At 44.7% G+C, this 20925-nt stretch overlaps 1 protein-coding gene across 2 annotated transcripts in view; it reads right to left on the reverse strand.

Annotated features, from left to right (window-relative positions):
* Positions 1 to 12963: 12963 nt before the first annotated feature.
* LOC8039418 (choline O-acetyltransferase) overlaps positions 12964 to 20925 on the reverse strand; it is a 135806-nt gene continuing 127844 nt past the window's right edge. Inside the window, exons 13-15 of one of the 2 annotated variants that reach the window (XM_042292327.1) lie at positions 18862 to 18996; positions 17833 to 18260; positions 12964 to 17683 (exon numbers count right to left, since the gene is read on the reverse strand). In XM_042292327.1, coding sequence (XP_042148261.1) covers positions 18012 to 18260; positions 18862 to 18996 — 384 coding nt within the window. In that variant the 3' untranslated portion in view covers positions 12964 to 17683; positions 17833 to 18011. Of the gene's footprint in view, positions 17684 to 17832; positions 18261 to 18861; positions 18997 to 20495; positions 20559 to 20925 lie in introns of both variants that reach the window. The other variant, XM_042292328.1, reaches the window with a different exon arrangement.

The raw sequence follows: 20925 nt of genomic DNA on the forward strand, positions 1-20925 counted from the left end.
GGGGTCCCGTGTGCGGGGCGGATGTTGTGCGCGTCTTGATCGATTTCAAGGATTTCAATCTGTTCCGTCGTCATCGTTGAACAGAAGAAACCACCGCGCCACCCGTTCGGAAATCCTGCGCTCTTCCCGATTTTGCTGCAAAAACGTTATTAATTTCGTGGTTTCGGATACTACGCACGGACAATGCGCGCGCGCATCCTGTTACTTTGTCGGTGTTGCTGCGCTTAGGAGGCTTCGGAGACGGCTCTCTACCATAAATCACCGGCTTTTCACCACTGTTTTAGCTGGAAGACATCATTATTAAAGCAAGAAATGCTTTATAAGTGCAATGGCATTTTCTTTTCGGCAGTCTCAGAAAACTTTGATCTGTAATACGAAAGGTTTTGGCATCCTCTCCTCCCCCCCATTCCGCCTCCTCCTCCTCTCCTCATCGCGCGCATGCGCAGGCCGATTCGCGAGTGCGCCTGTGCGTCAGCGGACAACTTGTGGCGTGAATTCATACCTCGGCCAACTTCACTCATGAGGGCCCTCACTCACCCTCATCTTTACAGGTGAGTTGAGGGTGAGTGAGGGGTGGTGAGGGCTGTGAGGACCGTGAGTGTGTGAGGGGCGAGAGGGCCGTGAGGTTCAGTGAAGGGCTGAAGGTGAGTGTGACTGTGAGGATGAGGGTGAGTGTAACTGTGAGAGTGAGTGAGGGGCTGAGGCAACAGCTCCCAGAGAAGAAGGCCGTAGCGCTCTTCTCGTGACGTCGCAAATGAAGGCCATCGGGGGCGCGCGTGGATCGACCGTCGTAACGCACTTTTAGTCACATGCGCGTGTCTTATTTGCTAAAATGAAAGCTACACTAAGCAACAGGCCTAGAAAACATTTTATTACACGGGCAAAATATTACACCGCTAAATAAATGTGATTGCTTTAAGTCAAAAACATTGAGTCACGCGATTATTGCTGTAAAAATGGATATTTTAGACAAATACTTTTACGAAATGGCGAGACACGCAGTGATTGGACATAGCCAAACAGATCACAGTTAAAAATCAGATTGACGTAGCCAACGCGGACACGGTTAGACAAGTGTCACTTACGATCATGTAAGCGATGTTATCGCGTGCAGTCACTGAAATCTTACGTGATACCCCGGCCACATGGCAAACGTAATGTGATTTCGATCGAATGACATTATGGGGTCGACAAATCAGCTTGCAACGTTCGTATAATCACTCAAGACCGCGAGCTGATTAAATCCTATATCATTGAATGAAAATATATTAACTTTTCCGTGTGGCAAAGGTACTAAACTTACTATTTACAGTCAACTAATTTACTTCTCCCTATGGGCTCGAGCTGCCTTTGAGCAAAATATAACTTATTTTGTATACAATAATACTAACAGTTAAGATTCTAGTATAAACGCGGTAAAGGAAATAAAATAACATAGTATAAACAAACACATAACCGCAAACAACGCACTTTCAATAATCACACAAACTTGTTAGACACCTTCCAGTAAAATCTTGCTTGACGGATGTTGCGCTATTAATGAGATTTGTTCAACCCTGACAGAATACCTGCATTGACTTTCTCAAAACTACCCCCAAGCTTCTTTGCACAAAACAAAATTTCTACCTTGGCTGTAACAAAAAGAAAAAGAAAAGAAAAGGAGGTTGTAAAATGAAGTTGGCACCGCCGGTGTTGCCTCATATTCGACGTCCGCAACGTAAGTTTTTGCCGCTGCCGACATCGAAGTTTTAGCCACTGCGATGAACCTAACCCTACCACTGTTAACCATACGCATCTTCGATTATGGTTGGTGGCATGGGTTATTAAAACTGCCATCTTTTTGCCTCGCTTAACAACCTTGGTCTCGTCCGCATGCACTCAGCTGCTTGCGCATCAAGAAAAGGGCCAGGCCGATACTACAACGCACATAAAAGAGAAAAAGAAGGTCATAAACAAATTTGGTACAACTTCGTGAGAAGATTAGGGTCCAGTTCAAGAGTTGTAAATGGCTTCACGCCGCGCGATAACGTGCGCATGTTTCTTCGCGTTGTCACCGATTGTCTTTGTCAAAAGCTCTCAAGTAACAAATAAGAATAAGGAGAAAAAAAGTGAACCCTGTTCACGTTTGCGTTCACGTCAGGCACGAATCAAATGTTTATCGCTGCATCCGCAGCGGAACGCCGCAACGAGTTGGCATCGCATCTCTCGTCGAAGCGCGGTCGCTTGTTTACATGGGGTCTTTGCCGGTCGGGTCCCACAATATATGTGACGAAAACGTTTGAGCACGAACTCCAAGAAGTCTCTCTCTGCCGGGAGAGAGGTCTATCGATAATCGACCAGTGTCATCGTTGGCTTGTTGTCACACGTGTCACCCAAACCGTAGCAGTACTCGTTCCACGAATCCACGTAAATGCAATAATATCAAACGAAAAAAAAAAAAAAAATTATTCGAGATTGCGGTGATGGCAGGAAAACGACGGTAATAAGGAAACGAGTCTCAAAAGGGCCACACACGAGTGCAACGACGCGAAAGGCTTAACGTTGTCGACCCATCTCTTGCTGGTGTGCGCTCTCTGTGGCGATGACTGGATGTTTTTTCGGCTTCCTTCCCTTCTGAAATGTCTCAGCGTTCCTTTTCAGACAGTTAGCAGCTTACACACAACGTAAATTTACCAGAATCGGAGCCCGCATGAGGGAAGATGTCGCATCGGAGCCGGTTCATTCGAAAAGGGTGGGGAGCTCCGGGACTGCGCGTAGTCCTCCGGTTACGGGGATACTCATAAATATTGGGTGTCGCGAACTTTTGCCGACCTGAATTTTTAGGTATTTTTGACGTGAAAAAATTAATGGCTGAATGGAGAGGTCCCGGGTTCTCTACCCGGACCAGACGGCTTTTTCCGGTAGCGCACCAGTCACCTAGCTGTGTTTGGAGATTTATGTTTGTCCTTTGTCCCTCTTGTTCCCCTTCTCCAGGGATTAGTTTCGTCATTCTTGTCCAGCTCGCTTGCACCTTTGCATTTAATTGCATTAGAATCATAACCTTAAAACGCAAGCCTTTCATCCTTGTTGGTGTTGGACTGGTGGCAGCTGATAAAGCATGTTTGCTCTACCGACGTCTCACCCCTGGTTAGCTCAGTTGCTGGAGAGCTCCACTAAAAATGGAGAGGTCCCGGGTTCGATACCCGGACCGGACGGATTTTTTCGGTCGCGCACCAGTCACCTTGTGTTTGTCCTTTGTCTGTCTTGTTCCCTTATTTAGATTATTTTCGTCAAATAAGATAAATATGTTTTAAACAAATTAAAATAAATTTTTGATTAAAAAATGATATAATTTCAACCTGGTAACGATCCTGTCCCTAATGATAAAGAAAACTACACCGACTTGACTTAAAGATATTAACAATTTAGGCAAAATTGGCAACAAATGAAGTAATGCCCATAAGCAATTTTTTTTTTGTCATCGGTCGATACATGTGACTTTTCGACATGACAAGTTTCGTAAATCCCATGAAAAAAATTAGTCTCTCGAGAATCACTGGCGCCCCATACTTACGATGAACCAAGGTCTGGCTGCCTTTGATACAGCCATCGCTTTGTTTTGGCTCGCTTTCTGTCTTTATTGCACTTGGTTTTGCGTACTTACTCTCACTTACCTGCAGGTAACACACCAACATGAGGGCGGCTGTCGACGACTCTACAGTAAGGGCGCCCTTATAACCTCAATAATAATTAGTTCATTATCAGTTCAGTCTAAAACGAGAGCGCACGAGGTTCAGTTTATAGTAGGCTACTATATGTATAAAGGCTCCAGAATTACCTAGTGAAAAAATATAAAAAATAACGTCCTACAAACAATTTTTGATACCTGCAATGCCCGTCTGCACAAGAAGATACGAGTGCGAGTTCTTGGATTGGGAAGCTAACTCTACTGTACGAGCTCGAAGGAGCATATTTAATGGTTTTGATCTTGCGCTCGAAGCCTCCGTTGAAATAGTGTACGGGCCTATATACCTCTCTTTATTTAAGCGCTCGAGACTACAAGATCATTTTCGAAACCCCATCGCAAAGTTGATTGTTGCCGTATTTTGATAGTTGCTCCAGCTTGTGATTGGACCCGAGCCCAAAGAATAACACAGCCGTCGATGCAATGATTGGAACATATTTTCAACCGCGTGATAGCTTAGCACTCGTTCTCAATACGTTCAGTGTGCACAACCAAAATATGGCGGTCTCGGGTGATTGTCTCGAAAGAAAAGCTACGGGCATGGTCAGCCAATCAGAGCGTTGGAGCGCAGTAAGTGACAACGTATCCATCGGAGTGGACGCCCCCTGCAGGGTGACACTGGGTTTCCGAGTGTAATAACGCTATGCAACTATCATAAAAAAAAAGAAAAAGAGAGAGGAACAAGCGAAAGTTTGCGTTGCAGAACCCAGAAATCCTCGGTTCAATCCCCACTCCTGCCCGTTTCGGTCTGGATGGGCATCTTACCGAAGTCCGGTCTTGTATCACTATTGCGTGGTGCACGTTAAAGATCCTGCAGGCTATAGCAGTTGCACTATACACCGGCGAAATTTCTCATCTGTATACAGCAGAGACACCAGACGCCCGTTGACGCCGAATATAAATTCCGGCTGTCTAAACATCTCACAATACAATTACTATAACTTACGGACGCCTCCGCTATAACGAGCTGCTGTTACGTGTTGCACTTTGTTGCTTTCTTGACTCACGGGAGCCGTGTATAGCTCTAACCCTTTGTCAAGTTAGGCTCTGAAACGGAGTACAGTTGGCGCGCATCTTTTAAAGGATCTGACACCCGCCATAATTGGTCAAACTTTCGGCTTCTCTCGTCGGCGCTATCTCGGGTCAGCGTATCACTAATTACCCCAAGAGACATCTTTTCCGTCCGAAAATTTCGTCCACTCATTGCAGAGCAGCGGGACCCGGCCTGGAACCTGCCACGTTGAATTGACCCAGTCGGTTAATGGGCGTCTCCATCCTGGAAGAGGCGCTGGTGTCGAGGTACCCTAAAGCCACTGTCACACTGCTTCTACATCGTACGAAAAAAAAAAGCGGAGTTTCTCTGCACACATAATAACACGAATTTTCCGCGGACACTCTTCAAGCACGTTCCGCTTCATTCATACATGTGTACTCCGAACATGTCTCCAAACAGTGTTTTGTATGACGTACCAATGTGACGATACCACCGCACAATGAAAAGACACGCCCCAGACAATGTCTGCAAACTGTCTTTTGTAGGATGTATTAGCAGTGTGAGCGCTCGTCTGGAAGCCCGTATGCAAAATATCATAGGCGACTGCATATAGTGACTGAGAGTGATTCAGCGCAGAGAGGGAGCTTTGTATCCGCAACGTTGTCTTACTGTCTTCAAATCATGTCACAAGTGGAAGCTCGCTCAGCTCGCATGCTCTGCAAGGGGTAAGAACCCGAACGGACCCACACCGCCCGTGTTCGTCACCTAAGGATTACGTACAGTATTAACGGCAGTCCTGGCGACTTTGTGGCTGGACAAAGGAAATCGATGATTTGCAGGGTTTCGACGATCGTCTGGTCCGACGATGAAGTGTGACACCAAACAGAGTGGAAGAAACCAAACTGTTTATTGCTAATACACGAAGTACAAGGTAACCAAGGGCAATGGCAAAACGAGCATACGCTGCACACGAAAGCATATTGAACATCGCGCATCAATGACGAGCATTTTATTCGTTCATTTGCAGGTGATACCGCGGGCAGATGGCTCATCCGTCAGTACGGAAGTTGGCTGGCGTAAGCCATGAGGTGTTGGCTTCAACATCCCAACGTACCGATTATTGTGGATACTACATTGTGGTAGGTGTGGCCAGTATTTGGCTTGGAACCACTGTTTTTTTTTTCTTATTCGTGAAAACAAACTGGCAACGGGCATCAATCTATTCGATGCTTACATGGTTTGAGATGCGTCAACGAACTATGCGGTCTTAGGAAAAACAACAAACTCTTAGCTCGCTGCGGTAAGACGTACAATATTTGTGTGAAATAAGTAAGCTCAGAGGGCTGACATATTTCAAAATTTGCAGCTTCACTGAAGTTAATTACCCCAGAGAACCACTCAGAGAGGAAGAAAAGTGCTTGTTTTCACTCTCAAACAACATCAAGTTTGAATGTCTTTTCTGTGAGCTCTGCCAAAAACCAAGATCAAGTCTGCGGTTAAGCCGGAGAAGGAACAAACATTTCTCATACCGGGAACGCTACACAAGGTAACAGTTAAAAGAAGTTTCACTCCGTACCTTGCTAGAAAACATCAATTGCGGACATGCGTAGCTGCCCCCTTAACTGTAGGTTCACAACGTAGACGGGAAACAGTCTATGAAATGATCACTTTGTATATATTGCTCTTTCGCCGTAGTTGCTCGGATAACGGTGTTACTTTTCTTCTTTTTTTAACTAAACTACACGGTCTACACAAAAACAAACCATCGGGGAATGCCGTTGCCAACGGGGAATACTGTAAAAGACGCAATGATGCATGCAAAATCTATGGTTCGTGTTTTTTTGTTTTTTGTCAGTTTTATGTGTGTTGTCGATAGCTCTGGAATGGAGCAGTATACTCGTATTAGGAACAATTTAAGAATTTGTATGTGACGTCAGCATTAGTTTATATGTGACGACAGCTTCTGGTATTTTCAGTTCCTGCCAATGGTATCGACATGGAGGTCTTGGCCTTACGATCGTGTTTACGGTATGGGATTTGTGTATGCAATGTGTGGCCTTCCCCGATGGAAATCACTCGTTGGTCGGCCTAGGGTGGGAGGATTGGGAGCGGAGATTTCACAATATCATTGATTGTCGTTTGCAATACAGTGTTCGATTAGCACTGGTAAGAGAGAGATACTGAACGCGGACACGGACACAGCTAAGACACTAAGACGGACGCATCGTTTTGTGCAGTGTACCACACACGTGACCACAGACATCAGTTGAGCTATGTAGAGTGTGTGCTCGACGAAGCCTTCGAGGGGGCGAAGCGACAGGGGAGAATATTCCGTCAACTGCCTGAGGACGGCGTTCGTTCAGCGTACTCCAGTCAGAGTGTGCTGAACAGGAACGCCTTAGATGTTGCTTCAGCGAATACAAGGGCCTAACGCGGGAATGCTGGTGACGGCTACGCCTGGAGGCTTTGACTTCTAAGGTAGGCGCTAAGGTGTTCCTGTCTTAAGAGAGAGAGAGAAGAGGGGAAGGAGGATTCCAATCAACACCTCTTAGTACTTCGTATTGGTCAGCTTGGAGTTGTGTAGAGAGAGGCAGAATGAAAAGGAGAGAAGAAACAGCTGGTTTCCTCTCTCCTTTTAATTCAGATTCTGTCTACACAAGTTCGAGCTGACCAATACGAAGTGTGTACCAACTATCTCAATTGAAGCCCTTAACATCTCTTAGATAGCAAAGCCGTAATTGGACATGACAGCTGCGTCAACTTTAGGCTGGGACTCGAGTTCTCTCTAATTGGACACGAGTCTTAACCGAACGCTGACGTCACAGTCGTATCCAATCTTTGCGCCATGCTGGCCTCCAGTACGTGACGTCAGACAGTAAACACTACGGCTTTGCAATTTAGGAGATGTACCAAATTGTTCTAGCGATTTGTGGTCGATAAGGCGTGGGGGCGGTGATCTTGAAAAATACTAAGATAACTTAACTATTCCTAGGCGACCGTCTCAGTGCAGCGTTCGACTGGTGGCACCCGGTAAAACTAATCGGTGACGTCAAGCCCGGTTACATCCATAAGCCTGGGTGAAGCTTAATAACACGTTTGCAGGGAAAAGAACTCCCCCTCGCTTTTTGCAATTTAAAACTTTTTTTTTTATTTAATTTTTTTTTAATTTTTTACGACGTGCGTGTTGTCTTTGATTGCGTCCTAGACCAGCGAAGTCAACAAGCACGAGCCCACTGCTTCTGAACGAACCACCGCCGTAGAAATGCATGCTCATGCAGCGGAAGCACGGACGAAAGCTACCCGCTCGCGCTTGTACTCTCTTCTCTGGTTTATGTTGGCTGGGGTAAAACCGGATCTAGCAATTTCCGGACTTCTAGCGCTTGTGCAGATGTGCCTTGAGTGACGCCAAAGACAACGGCTCCTCGGAGAAAGACGCGTGATCGTGCGGTTCGTTTAATAGCGTTTAACATGACTATAAAAACAACATAAAGCCCAAAAGCAAGTGTCCTACTTTTGCCTTCCTTGCATAATGTGCAGTTGGAAACACTTAGGTTTGTCGTACCGTTGTGCATAGCATAGTTTTTATGTTTTTACGCTTTCCCCCTCTCCTCTCTCTAGCAAACTGCAATGGCTGGCATAACTTCTACGTTATTTTTCAATTAGTCCTGATAAATTTTTTTAGTGGATCTGATGACGAAAGTATCAGGAAACAGGAGACGACGCGAATGAATGTTTTTGGAGAACCTGATTGCTCGTGTTTGAAGCTGGGAAGCTGTGAGCAGCTATGGGCTTGAATTGAGCAGTTACATTAAATATTTCTATACACTCTGCGTAATGGAACATGTTCAGGCGCGAAGATTAAAGCGATTATCGGCTTGACTCCTACCTTATCCTATCAACGCACTATTCACGCGTGTCTGCTTTGTCTACTACATGGGGGCCGATGCTACTTCGTAGCATAATATTCGAAGAAAATACGCTTAAGTGTATTTCTATGTCCTCGCCTTTACCACATGAAAGCAATCATGCAAACTCACACAAACACGCACAACGTTTTTTGTTTTGTATACTAAATGGGTCTGTAGTGGTAACAATTCTGAGGTACCTTGCTTTCCTACCGTCAGTTCATAGCATGCAGGTCCTTTATGCCTCGGTTGTTCCTCTCTAGTTTATACTGATGTGAAATGTGTAACTAGAATCACGGTAGTGACGAGGTGTCTTAGCCCGCCGCTAGACGGCTCCCAAAGACGCCTATTTGTCTTATTGGCTCTACATTGCCTAGATGACTCAAGGTGCCATCCGATTCAAAGGGTTCGGTCGTATACATCCATTCGTTCACTCATCCTTTCTTATTTTTATTATATGCTGCGAAACCATGGGCGTTGCCAATAAAAATTCGTCGCAGCTTGCGGCTCGCATCGTTTCATCTTACGTCCGTCTATCAGTTACGTACTTTACCCACTACTGACCATCCGCAAATCAAATGGCGTAAAACGTGTACGCCATTTTCATGCAGTGCACACGCTACAGCATCCTTCACATACAGGAACCACTCCAGTCAAACCAAATTTTGTTTCATGAAGTCAGAAAGCCTGACATAATAACGAAAACAACTTGTAGCAGTTGTTAAAATGGTGCTTGCAATTAGTAATTAGATGATCTAAAGAGAGGATACAGATTTTTAAAACAAACCTTGTTTGATCAGGCAAGAGTAGGCCTGTGCGAACGAAGGCAAGTAAATAGCTCGCGTTATATGTGAAGTTCAAATAATTCTTTATTTTATATAAATACCTATACTTGGAATAACTTATTCAAGTATAATAACAGGAACTTAACATTTGCCGATGGCTTTTTGCCAATGGCGTCGCAACACCTTGAGTGTCGGCATTTCCCAGAAATTAGACCAAAGGGAAGAGACGTCACCGAGTTTCCGAAATTTCGTACTGGATTATGACGAGTTATATGCAAACTAGATCATCAACAAAATATGTGCAGGTACTAAGGTACTAGGCTTAGTCGATAAAAGAAGTAGGAAGAGTGACGTCACGCACCAACCACTCCCTCTGCAAAAAAAAAAAAAAAGAAGAAAATCCGAATGTGACATCAAGGACGTCGTTATTTGTCTTTGATTGGAGTAGTCTGCACAATGCCTTAAATTCTACACACACACACACACACACACACACACACACACACACACACACACACACACGATAAGTAAAATGCGTATCTGGAATATAAGATTTACCTTTAGAAGTATATATATGCAATGCATTGATGACAGAAAACGTTTCTACAATATACGTATATCTATGTTTATGTACATGGTGTGCATTCGATCGGTGCGGACGTAGTATGTTATATGTGACGACGTCGAAGTACGACGCGGCATGTGCGAACGGGAACGGTAGTGCAAGGACGTAGCATGACCTAATGTTCATGTTAAAGGGGGACTAAATATATTTTGGGATTATAAAGTACAACATGCGACCATAGAGATATGAATCAATGTTAATATATAGAGTGTCCACAATGGATACCGGAACTGTAAAACAAACCGGAAAAATCGGCACCTGCACATAGAAAGCGCCATCTTTCATTCAATGTGAATTTAGATGACGCATTTTACTCAACTAAAATTCAAGGCGTAGCTGCTTTTTTTTTATTGATACTAACAATCTTGATGAGGTCAACAACGGATTTGTTCGCAGACAATCGAGCCAGCGATGGTTGCAACTTGTAATGCTATCCGCCGATAGGCGCAGCGAGCAGACGTCGCACCGTTTCCTCACTGCGTCTATCGGAAGATGACGCCACAAGTTAGAACCATCGCTACCTCAGTCGTCTGCGAAGTTCGAACACATACGCTGCAGACCCTAGCAAGTTTGTTGGTTTCACATTTTCGCAGGAAGGGAGCTACGCCTTGATATTTCACCAGGTAATATGCACCGCATAAACGCACATCCAAAGAAAGTTCCAGCTTTATATGCGCTGGCTTTGGTTTTTCTGACTCGTTTTGCAGCGCTACGGTTCATTGTAAACACCCTATACCAGTACAAAAAAGCAGATCGTTTCCGAGCAACTACGGGGTCGGTATACGTTTCCCGACAGGAAACATAGGCTGGAGCGGTAATGTGGTCTTTCGTCTGGTAGTAGTCGTGTATTAACTTCTTTAATATTTGAAGAAAGATAGGCAGGTTATTTTTGTACTAGATGACTTTGGAAGGGTTGAGACATCACATCGCATTTCATCGTAACAAAAGCAGCTCCACCAACAACAACCATAAAGCGATGCCCGAATGGTAACATCTTTTTATAAATTCAACGTTTCTTGTTTGGCATAGCTGGACAACTTATTCGCGTAAAAGGTGCTTTACATATTTGCTTCAACAATTCTTTGGCCTATTCGTATGTTTAATCCAAAAGTAGAGAGAAATTTTGTCAGTATTGCTCGCAGTCATCTAGGGGAGCGAGATATAGAATGGACAGAATCGATTGTAGCTGTCACTGACATACAAAACATTATTTATTTTTAAATTATCCCTAAATAAATTGCATTTTTTTTTGTGCAGGTGATATCTGCATATTTAGGTGAGCCCAATGATAATTTTATCTGACACTGTCTCCGCTAAAATCGAACTAATCTTCGCGTACCTCTTCATTTTTTTTTTTAAACTGGGACAACTTTGGTTAGAAATCACCTGACCTGATTTAGCAAAAATCTTTCCCCGAAATAACTACTATGCACAGAATTTTAAACTGAACAGGAGAATGAAGAGGAATCCCGTCTAAAAAAAGTCAACCTCATGTATTCAGGCAACGTAGCCTATAATAAGGCGAACATGTTCGTCTCGTCACAAACCAACGAATGTTGCAACGAACGTAAAGTCTGACTTTAAGCTAACAGCGATAAAAAAATGATAACATAGATAAAAAAAATTCTGCAATTATTGCCACTAATACACCTAGACAAATGCACAGCTCGAAATATTTCAAGAATAGTTTAAAGCAGCAGGCGAACGTTTCATTTGACAACAATCGTATCGACTTCCATAAGAGTTCAACAAGAACAGCCAACAAGGCTACAACAACAACAAGGCTATACTATCATACGCACATGCACACACACACTCATATACCGTCGAAACATATGCGCCATAGGCACAACACATCTTTAACATTTGAATAAAAATTAAAAAAACACACCTAACAAAGTTCAGTTTTTTTTTTCGTCTTCTAGTGGACTAAGTTTGCTTATACGCGATTGCACGTGACTTCGTGTTGTCTACGCAACATGAACAAACACACATATTCCTCTACAGGAGGAAAGCAGAGCGTCCTCCCGGATCATAACTACTCGGGATGGCGTCGAGTGACTTGGGGGTGCCGTTAGGCTTAGAACAGTTTACACGAGGATGGACGCCAGGGCCAGGGGGTGACTATGAGAGTATCCCTGTTGAGATGTGAAGGCTGGCATTCTAACCGGAGCTCAAGGTGCGTTCACATTTCGCTAACACCAAACGCCTTTATGAACACACAATAGTACCGTATTCGAAGAGCACTCTGTAGGACTCAATAGCGACGTGATTGTCCAAATGCAATTGCAGATGTTAGCAAGGTAGGCTGGAGATAACTACTGTAGCACATGGCGTTTTTTTTTCTCCCATCAATATTGATTACTCGCTCGCGTTCAGCCTAGCCTCTCGTTATTATTATATTTTCTTAAATAAAAAGGCAGTATTATTTAATATTACGCCAGTTTTAATGATCGCCACCTATACGGAGGGCAAGTTCGTCTGCTACTTTTGCAAGGGTTGTGGTGACGTCAAAACACTGCGTTCCGATCGGTTCTGAATCAAGGATAGCGGGTAGACCTCAAGGCAGCCTGCTTTGAGGTCTGCTTCCTATTTTTCCATCAGAGCCAATCAGAGCTCGACGTCTTCCTGACGTCACCGCAACTCCTGCGCAAAAAGCAGACGACTTGCTCTCCGCATAGTGACTGACAACTTAAGAGACGCATGGCCTGGTAAGTCCCGAGCAATTCATTATCGCCCCGCAGCCAATGAGATTGAGGCATTGGCCAACGAGAAAGCAGAAGAGCCAATCAGGAAGCAAGAAGAGCGGACGTACTAAGCCACACCCTGCATTTTTTAAGCTGTCGATGACTGTGCAGAGATCAAGTTCGTCCGCTTCTTTTGCAGAGGTTATGGTGACGTCGGAACGCTGAGCTTTGATTGGCTCCGATTGAAGGATAGTGGGTAGACCTCGAGGCAGCTTGCTTTGAGGTCTGCTTCCTATTCTTCAATCAGAGCCAATCAGAGCTCGACGTCTTCCTGACGTCACCTTAACTCCTGCGCAAGAAGCAGACGACTTGCTCTCCGCATAGTGACTGACAACTTAAGAGACGCATGGCCTGGTAAGTCCCGAGCAATTCATTATCGCCCCGCAGCCAATGAGATTGAGGCATTGGCCAACGAGAAAGCAGAAGAGCCAATCAGGAAGCAAGAAGAGCGGACGTACTAAGCCATAACCTGCATTTTTTAAGCTGTCGATGACTGTGCAGAGATCAAGTTCGTCCGCTTCTTTTGCGGAGGTTATGGTGACGTCAGAACGCTGAGCTTTGATTGGCTCCGATTGAAGGATAGTGGGTAGACCTCGAGGCCTACCCACTATCCTTCAATCGGAGCCAATCAGAGCTTGGCTTCGTTCTGACGACACTGCAATCGCTGTGCAAGAAGCAGACAAACTTTCGCTCTGCACAGTAAGCAAGATGCTGACTTCGGGCGAGCAACGAGTGTTTGAGGAAGCGTCGGATGTAGCCATCATCCAGCCAGCCGAATTCAACTAGCGCCACAGGAATGACGACAGAAGTACGTACACACTCACCCACAGACGTACAGATTATACAGACAACACATGAAGGAAGGACTAGTAGTACATCCTGGACTGAGATCCAAGTGTCAACCTGTACAATCGAACTGTCCACAGAAAGCCAGGAACTTCCTAACCTACGAACATACCAGTAACAAATGTACATAACATATTTGAGAAGAACAATTAAACAATAGAAGGTCATATATATGTATATATATATACAAATCTGACAGACTAGATCACGTAAAGATGCCCGTTAGAGACACGGAGCTGCCTGTGAGAAACACACGAAACGCGTTGCTGGTAAGTGATAGGGTGATTTTTGTTTTTCAGACTTCTTGCTCGCGGCGCAAGTTCTGCAACTAGTTTCGATGATGCTTCAATTGCGCGTGAGTGCTTAGATCGTGCCCGAGCAGCGAAAGCACCGTCGACGCCGGTTGCCTTCGTATACATGCTTCGCGGAACAACTCAAAATGACTTCTATTTCACTCACCAGCATCAACCGGTTGGAAAGGTGAGGGATCTTAACAAACGATGTTATGAATTCAAGGTATCGACGGGTATCGAACTCATATACATGTTCGCGGTAATTGGAGAACCAAACGCAGAACTATGTGTAGTACGCATATGACTAGCCTTCACACTTGCCGGGTGACCTACGAGGGGCAGTGTGGTACACCGTTAAAAAAATGAGCAGAAGATAAAGTGACTAAGAATAAATAATCTCAACCCTTTCTCTCCCTCAGTTAGAGAAAAAAAAGTAAGTTATTGTGAACAGTTCTTTGAATCACATATATCAGTTTTGTGAATCACTCCCTAGTAGTTGGGCGTTCGCCCTCGTGCTTCTTGAGCAGCCACGCTAGGTGACGGCGAGGGATTGGTTGAGAATGTGCTTATATTGACACTTGCAGGGTGACGAGCCAGCTTACACACGGGTATGTTGAACCGTCAAACCCAGCGTCAATAACCACAGTTAAGCTCGTATATGTACTCGCGTAACGAACAAATAGTTAAAAAGGGCACCTTGATAACGACAAAAAATAAACGTTCAATGACGAGACAAACCTAACACGTGACACATAAGCCGCTTTCCGTTGTACTTTCTCTCGGAGAATCGGGATCCCCGTTTAAATCTAGGAACGTAAGTTTGTAACCCGTAATGGCTATCGCAAGCTTCCGCGTGCATGCGTGAACGAAAGTAAGGGCTGGGTAGGTAGAGTATTATTTCAACAACATGAAACGCAAAGCTCGTTAAAAAAATAAAAAAAAATACGAAGAAAAAATTGACAATTCACTTTAAACTATTGCAGGTCTTAATTATTCACAGAATAAGGAGCGCACATTCGATTTCTCAGCCAGCGTTTGTGCAAAAGTGGAAGTCACGTTTTTCTTTCTAAGTTGATGCTGTGACTGTCGTAGAACCCTGAGACGCACTTGTAAGGTTTTTAAATCTTTCAAAACGAAAGCAAAGGTCTCCTTTCTTAGGAGAAACTCGGCGTAGTTAGTAAGACAGCTGCGTACACTGGTATTGATGTCGGCACTGATTCTTAACGAAAGGTTTCGGACACAACGGTGAATTCAGAATAAAGATGAACTCACTACCTTTCCAAATGCATGCATACTATTATAACAGCGTTCGTGTCTTCATGAAAACGTCGAAACGCAAATTGCGCGATTAAGTTATTGCGCTTACTCGAGCGTTTTATTTTTAGAGTGTGTATACTTTACTTATACATGACTACACCCGTGGCAGCTCTCAACAAGATCGGTAGCACTCTTAGCCACCGATCTGAAGCGAGCTTTAGTCTTCACGAGTGACGACTAGTTGATATGACTCTCTTGAATCCTCCCTCATCCTAGTGCAGAGGAGAACACTCAATTTTGTAAGTCTACGTTTTGACAAATGATATGTCTCGAAGTTACATGCAACGTCTTTCTGCAGGCGATGTTCTACCTCGCAGCAAACGCTAGATGTAAGGCATTTTGAAGTTCCTACTTCTTCACTTTACAATCTTTGAGATGGCGTACTAGAAAACTTACCGTCTGTTTTTATTATCTATCTGCTTGCTCCTAAATTTTATGATGCCACGTAAACTTATGACGTGTTGACTTGACTTCTGGTGTATCTGGAAAGGGAATAATTGCAATCGAATTCTTCTTAACTTTGGTTCGTGACATTAGTTGGTATAAACTAGATGAGATAAATTAGGTCTGAGAGGAGCCTACGAGAAATGAATCGTTATGGATCATATTGGGGTCGACGTTTATGACCATTTTTGGTCCGTGTACGACGCCTGAAGAATCGTCGAGTTCCGTTTTCAACCAATCGATCTCGGAGCGGACTGCCGTCGATGGAAATCGCTTTTCTATTGTTAAGCTCGAAGGTGGCCTGGCGGCCACGTTGATTACGCAAACGACGAATAATATAGCATGCACACCTTCTTTCGTAGACACTAACAGAAAACATCTCGCGATGGTCGATTCCCTCAGACGTTTAACGGATGACTGAAAGATTATCATATCGACCGGGGCAAGCTAGCTTTTCTGCATAGACGAAAGCTGTGCGGGGAAAGATAAGCACCGGCATCTACATACTAAATGTTTTAATTCGTCGTATCTTGTAATGAGCTTAAATTGACGGTAAAGTTATTGACGTGTCACTAGTCTCGTTAGCCTCTTCGCATTTTTTTGTGTGTGGTTATTTAACAGGGAACAGTGTAGCGTTCCTAGAATGGTCGTTGTCAAATCAAAAACAAAATCCGGTGGAGTTTACTCGCTCCTGCAGCCTACATCACTTTCTGATGATGCCTGATGTGAAATGTTGACTGATTGCATCGAGGAGCGAGACCGGTCCAGTGACCTCTCAGCTGAAAGCACGTTGAACGTACCAGCATTTTGGTTGAAGAGTTCCTTCACTAAGCTAGTAAATCCTGTTTCTGGTGTACCTTAATAACTCCATTGTAAACCGGGTTTATCTAACGCAAGCTGGTCGGTGCTGCCCATCTAGGTTGATTGACGCGGAATCAGCTGGATGTACTCACGGCTATTTGTATCCTGGTCATAACATTCCTTGAGCGATATACCAAAAACAACGCCGCCTATTGTACGCTTGGAATATTTCTAGTCCCAAGACTTCAGTGCTAGAGACAGAAACATGCCTAGTCATGCACGAAAGAAAAATAAACTGACTCGCCTCTGCAATTGCACTAGTGCCGGCTTGTATGACCTGGATATCTTATGTCGCGTGTGTGACTGTGTTTGCAGCCATTGTCAATGCAAGTGGGAGCAGAAGAGAACTTGGCGCTTTGTGCCAGCATTTGGGGACTGCTTGGGGAAACCTGTATGAGCGCAGGTCGAGTGACTGGATAAACAAACCTGAGCAGACAATGGCTTGATTCTTGCCTCCTTGTCATCTGCTATGCCGTGGAACAACCTCTTCTCCGATTCGTTGGATGGCACTAGTGATACACTGCGCCACACTCTGTTCTGTTCACGCTCGCCGCGGTCAGAATTAGTAATGCATCGTAATAGGTTGTTTGATAACAATTTCATATATCGCCTTCCTAAATTGATTTGATTTTGTTTGTGAGTCTACGAGGCTGTCGGGACAAAAACATCGTTCACAAAACTATTTAGCGCCTAGAACGCGTCTCCGATTAGTTTTTTTAGCGCGTTATACTATCACTTCAGTATATTTTAAATCCGGCGAAAAAATACGCCATGGCGATGCCAGACAAAGCTGCGAATTGTCGTGATCCTGGCGGTTTGTTGTCAAAATTCAGTCGAAGCAGACGAGCGGACTCAAACATCGCTGTCGTCACGGTATGAAATCGTAATTTTAGCAGGATTACTATTAAAAGGCTTTACATTATTGCTTTGTATATTAGATGTAAGTTAATTGACGATGTTGTAAGTATCACCAGTATTGTAAGTATTAGTGTGACAGGAATACTATTCAAAACACTGGCTAGATGGCGCAAGTAGCAGCCCGATTTGAAGAGAGCAGCCGTACGCATACACCCTTCTGTGAAGCCAGCCAATGACAGCCGTAGTTTCCGTCGACTGGCGGGCTGCAGAGCGAACTACAACAGGGGCCCTAATCTGGACACTTGGCGAGAAACTCGGCGAGAAATCTGGCGGGCGTGATTGGCCAACGCCGCACTTGACCTTGGCACCGGCCAATCAGAACCGCGGGATTTCTCGCCGACTTTTTCGCCAAGTGTCCAGATTAGGGCCCCAGAACGGACATCTGCCGTGTTCACCATCACAGCCGTGCACCCGCCAGGATCGCGTCGGTCCGCAGAATTACACACAATCGTGACGCCACCAGCCGAAAATTTGAGGCGGCAAAGACACCGTTCGGAGACGCGTTCCAGGCGCTGTCAACAAAACCCAAGGCTACCTAATCGAACAGCAATTTCAACTCGCTGTGGGAGGAAGGACGGCGTTGTTTTCGGCGTCCTTCTGGGCCCTCTTGATGCAGAGTTCCCGCATCTGGAGCAAACTACCTTCGAGCGAGAGCGCGAAGAAGTCGGACGACGTCTCCGGCGAGCTGAAGAAAGAGGACACGCAGAAGTCCACATGCGCCGGGCAGATGTTGTAGGAACAGCCGTAGCCGTCCGGCACGACGGGACCGTAGCCCACCAGGATGCTTTTCTCTGTGGCCAGCTGCAAAGAAAGGACAAGAACACACGCTCGATGGCGTAATATCGCGGCTTTTGACGTCACTCCGCTACGGTGGCACTGCTGTTGGCGTGGCGCATACGTAAACGCATTACTTCACGTGATTCTGACTTCTGCGCACGGGCGGAACCCACACCTGACTCGGGCAAGTGCGGACAAGTTTGAAAGCAGCATTTTTTGTTTGTAAGCACGCACCAAAAAAGTCAAAGCCGCTTACAACTCGCTGTAACGCCGAATTAGAGCGCATCTCTTGAGGAGGAGGAGGGAAGGGTATACTTCTCCCCCTTTTCCTTCTCCTCCTCCTCCCCTTATTCTTCAATCTCCTCCAGGGGGGGGGGGGGGGGGGGTCGCCTGACCTCGGGGGGAGGGGGTCACGTGACCTCGCGGTTACGCCGACGCCGACGTCGCTCAAGCCGGAAACGGGCCCCTAAGAGCTACGCTCTAAAAGAAAACATGTTTCCCAGATATGTGCGCTCGCTAGGAATACTTGACTCTAGTTAAAATAAGATATGTCTGATCAGTGTGTGCTGCACCCATTTGTCTCGCGTACCTTAAAGTCTCGGGAGTAAAATGAAACGATACCTACCTGGCTGGTCGACAGCCGGAAGCGGAGGAAGTCGGCGTAAGACTTGTCCTCGAAGAGCGGGACCGTCTTTTCGTGTAGCCTGGCCATCTCGCGAAGTCCCAGCAGGTGGTTATCGGGACCTTCCCCGTTCACTGTCTGCACAGTCATCGCGTTTCATTACGAAAGGCCACAACATCCGGAATGAGGATTTCGGATCTTGTAAAAGCAAAGTACGGGGTACGATAGAGAAAATTAAATCCTATTTTACGGCCCACATAAATAAACTCTGCATCGCAGAAAGCCGAAATACATTTTTTTTCTTCAGAAATATAAACTAACGCGTTGTTAGTTTGCAGGTTGAGCTTGCGTGTGCAGCAAGTAGGCGAGAATTAAGTCGACAACCAAAAAATAAAAAGAAGAGAACACCGCATCGCCTGCCTGATGGCGCATTATGTTCGAGGATCATCCGAATAACGCGCTTTTAGGCCGAGGCTGCGCTACCCATACATTATACAAAAGGCAGTCTGCAGTCACTGTCTGAGACGTGTCATCATGTCTGTGGCCAACATCGTGTAATTTATATGGTGTACGACAGTGACTGGCCCTTAATTAAAAGCCGTATAACATTCCTCAAAACAGCAAATATATATATATATATTTATTGTGTACTACATCCTAACTTATAAAAATTATCGATGAGTTTCAATTGAGTGTGTAATGTACTCTACAAGAATACATTAGAAACTCCATTGAAACCCATTGATAATTTTTGTAGGGGTAAGCTAAATATCCGTACTAAATCTGTTCCTCGTCCATCCTTCCTTTTTTGGACAAACAAACAAACAAACAAACAAACAAACAAACAAACAAATAAGAACACACACACACACAAAGAAAGAGAGAGAGAAAGAATGAGAGAGAGGTATTGAAAATAAGAGACAACGCAAATGTACATGTTTGGCGCACAAAAAGGCTTTATTTTGAATTTTTAAATGGAGAATAAAGCGTTTCTCGCCCCAAATCTGAACGCAAGCATTATACTGTATTGAATTGAGCGACTTGTACAGTAGTACAGTATCCTGTCGTGTGCATTTGTTCACAGCAGACACGAAAGACCGAAGCACATTTCCAAGAACACGAGGTGAAAGTCAGACGAAAGTCGAACCATGCGAAAATCAATACACGCTTTTTTTTTTTTAGAAAGCGAGTCACCCGAGATAATTTGTCGCATGGAAATTGTTATTATTGCTATCTTAAAAAGCATACTTACAATTAATGTACTGTAATCGGCGCCACACAGATGCTGGCGCGGAGAAGCTAGCGCCAAGATTTATTAATTTTATTCTAAAATTGAAGAGCTGCCTTAGAATCTACTAGTGTGGCGGAGTGTCCCCATTTAGGACAGTAACTTAAGCGTTAAAGTTTGGCACCCGTTAATACTGTCTCCGAAATAATGCGTATAAAAACCCTGATGTGCTCGCGCTAACAGTGCCATGTACTGAACAATATATCCCGCTCACATCCGTTTTCTATTTATTAATATTATTATTATTTTTTTTTTACAGTGCGGGACAATTTTGCCGTGCTCAGACTTTCGTTCAACTTTCGGTTCGCATAGTTTGTACATGTGTCACACAGATGTCCAAAACACTTACGTAGGTGAGGATTTCGGTGCCTTTGTTAACGGCAGCTTGGAAAAACTTGATCCTGTCGTCCTCCTGCAAGAGATTACAAAGGGTATCATTAAAATTCTAAAGCCCTAAGCACGGAGCTGGATATTTTGAACGAGGCAAATATTAAGTTGTAGCATACATTAGGCAGTTAAAAACTATATTTTTTGCTTTTTTGGATGCAAGAAGAGAAAGAGAGAGAGAGGGAGTGACGAAGAAAGAAAAAGAGGGGGAGGTAAAGAGCTTATTTATCAACGGGTTAATTTTTGTGCGTATCATCCCTTTAATTGCAGAGTGAGACCCTTCTTCTTTCTTTCTTTTTATGCCTCATTCTTTTAGAGCGCGGCTCTTAGGAGCCCGTTTCTGGCTTGAGTGGCGACGCCGTCGGCGTCGGCGTCGGCGTCGGCGCAACTGC

This window comes from Ixodes scapularis, unplaced genomic scaffold (assembly GCF_016920785.2).
Source record: "Ixodes scapularis isolate PalLabHiFi unplaced genomic scaffold, ASM1692078v2 PGA_scaffold3__209_contigs__length_174095766, whole genome shotgun sequence".
Lineage (NCBI taxonomy): Eukaryota > Metazoa > Arthropoda > Arachnida > Ixodida > Ixodidae > Ixodes > Ixodes scapularis.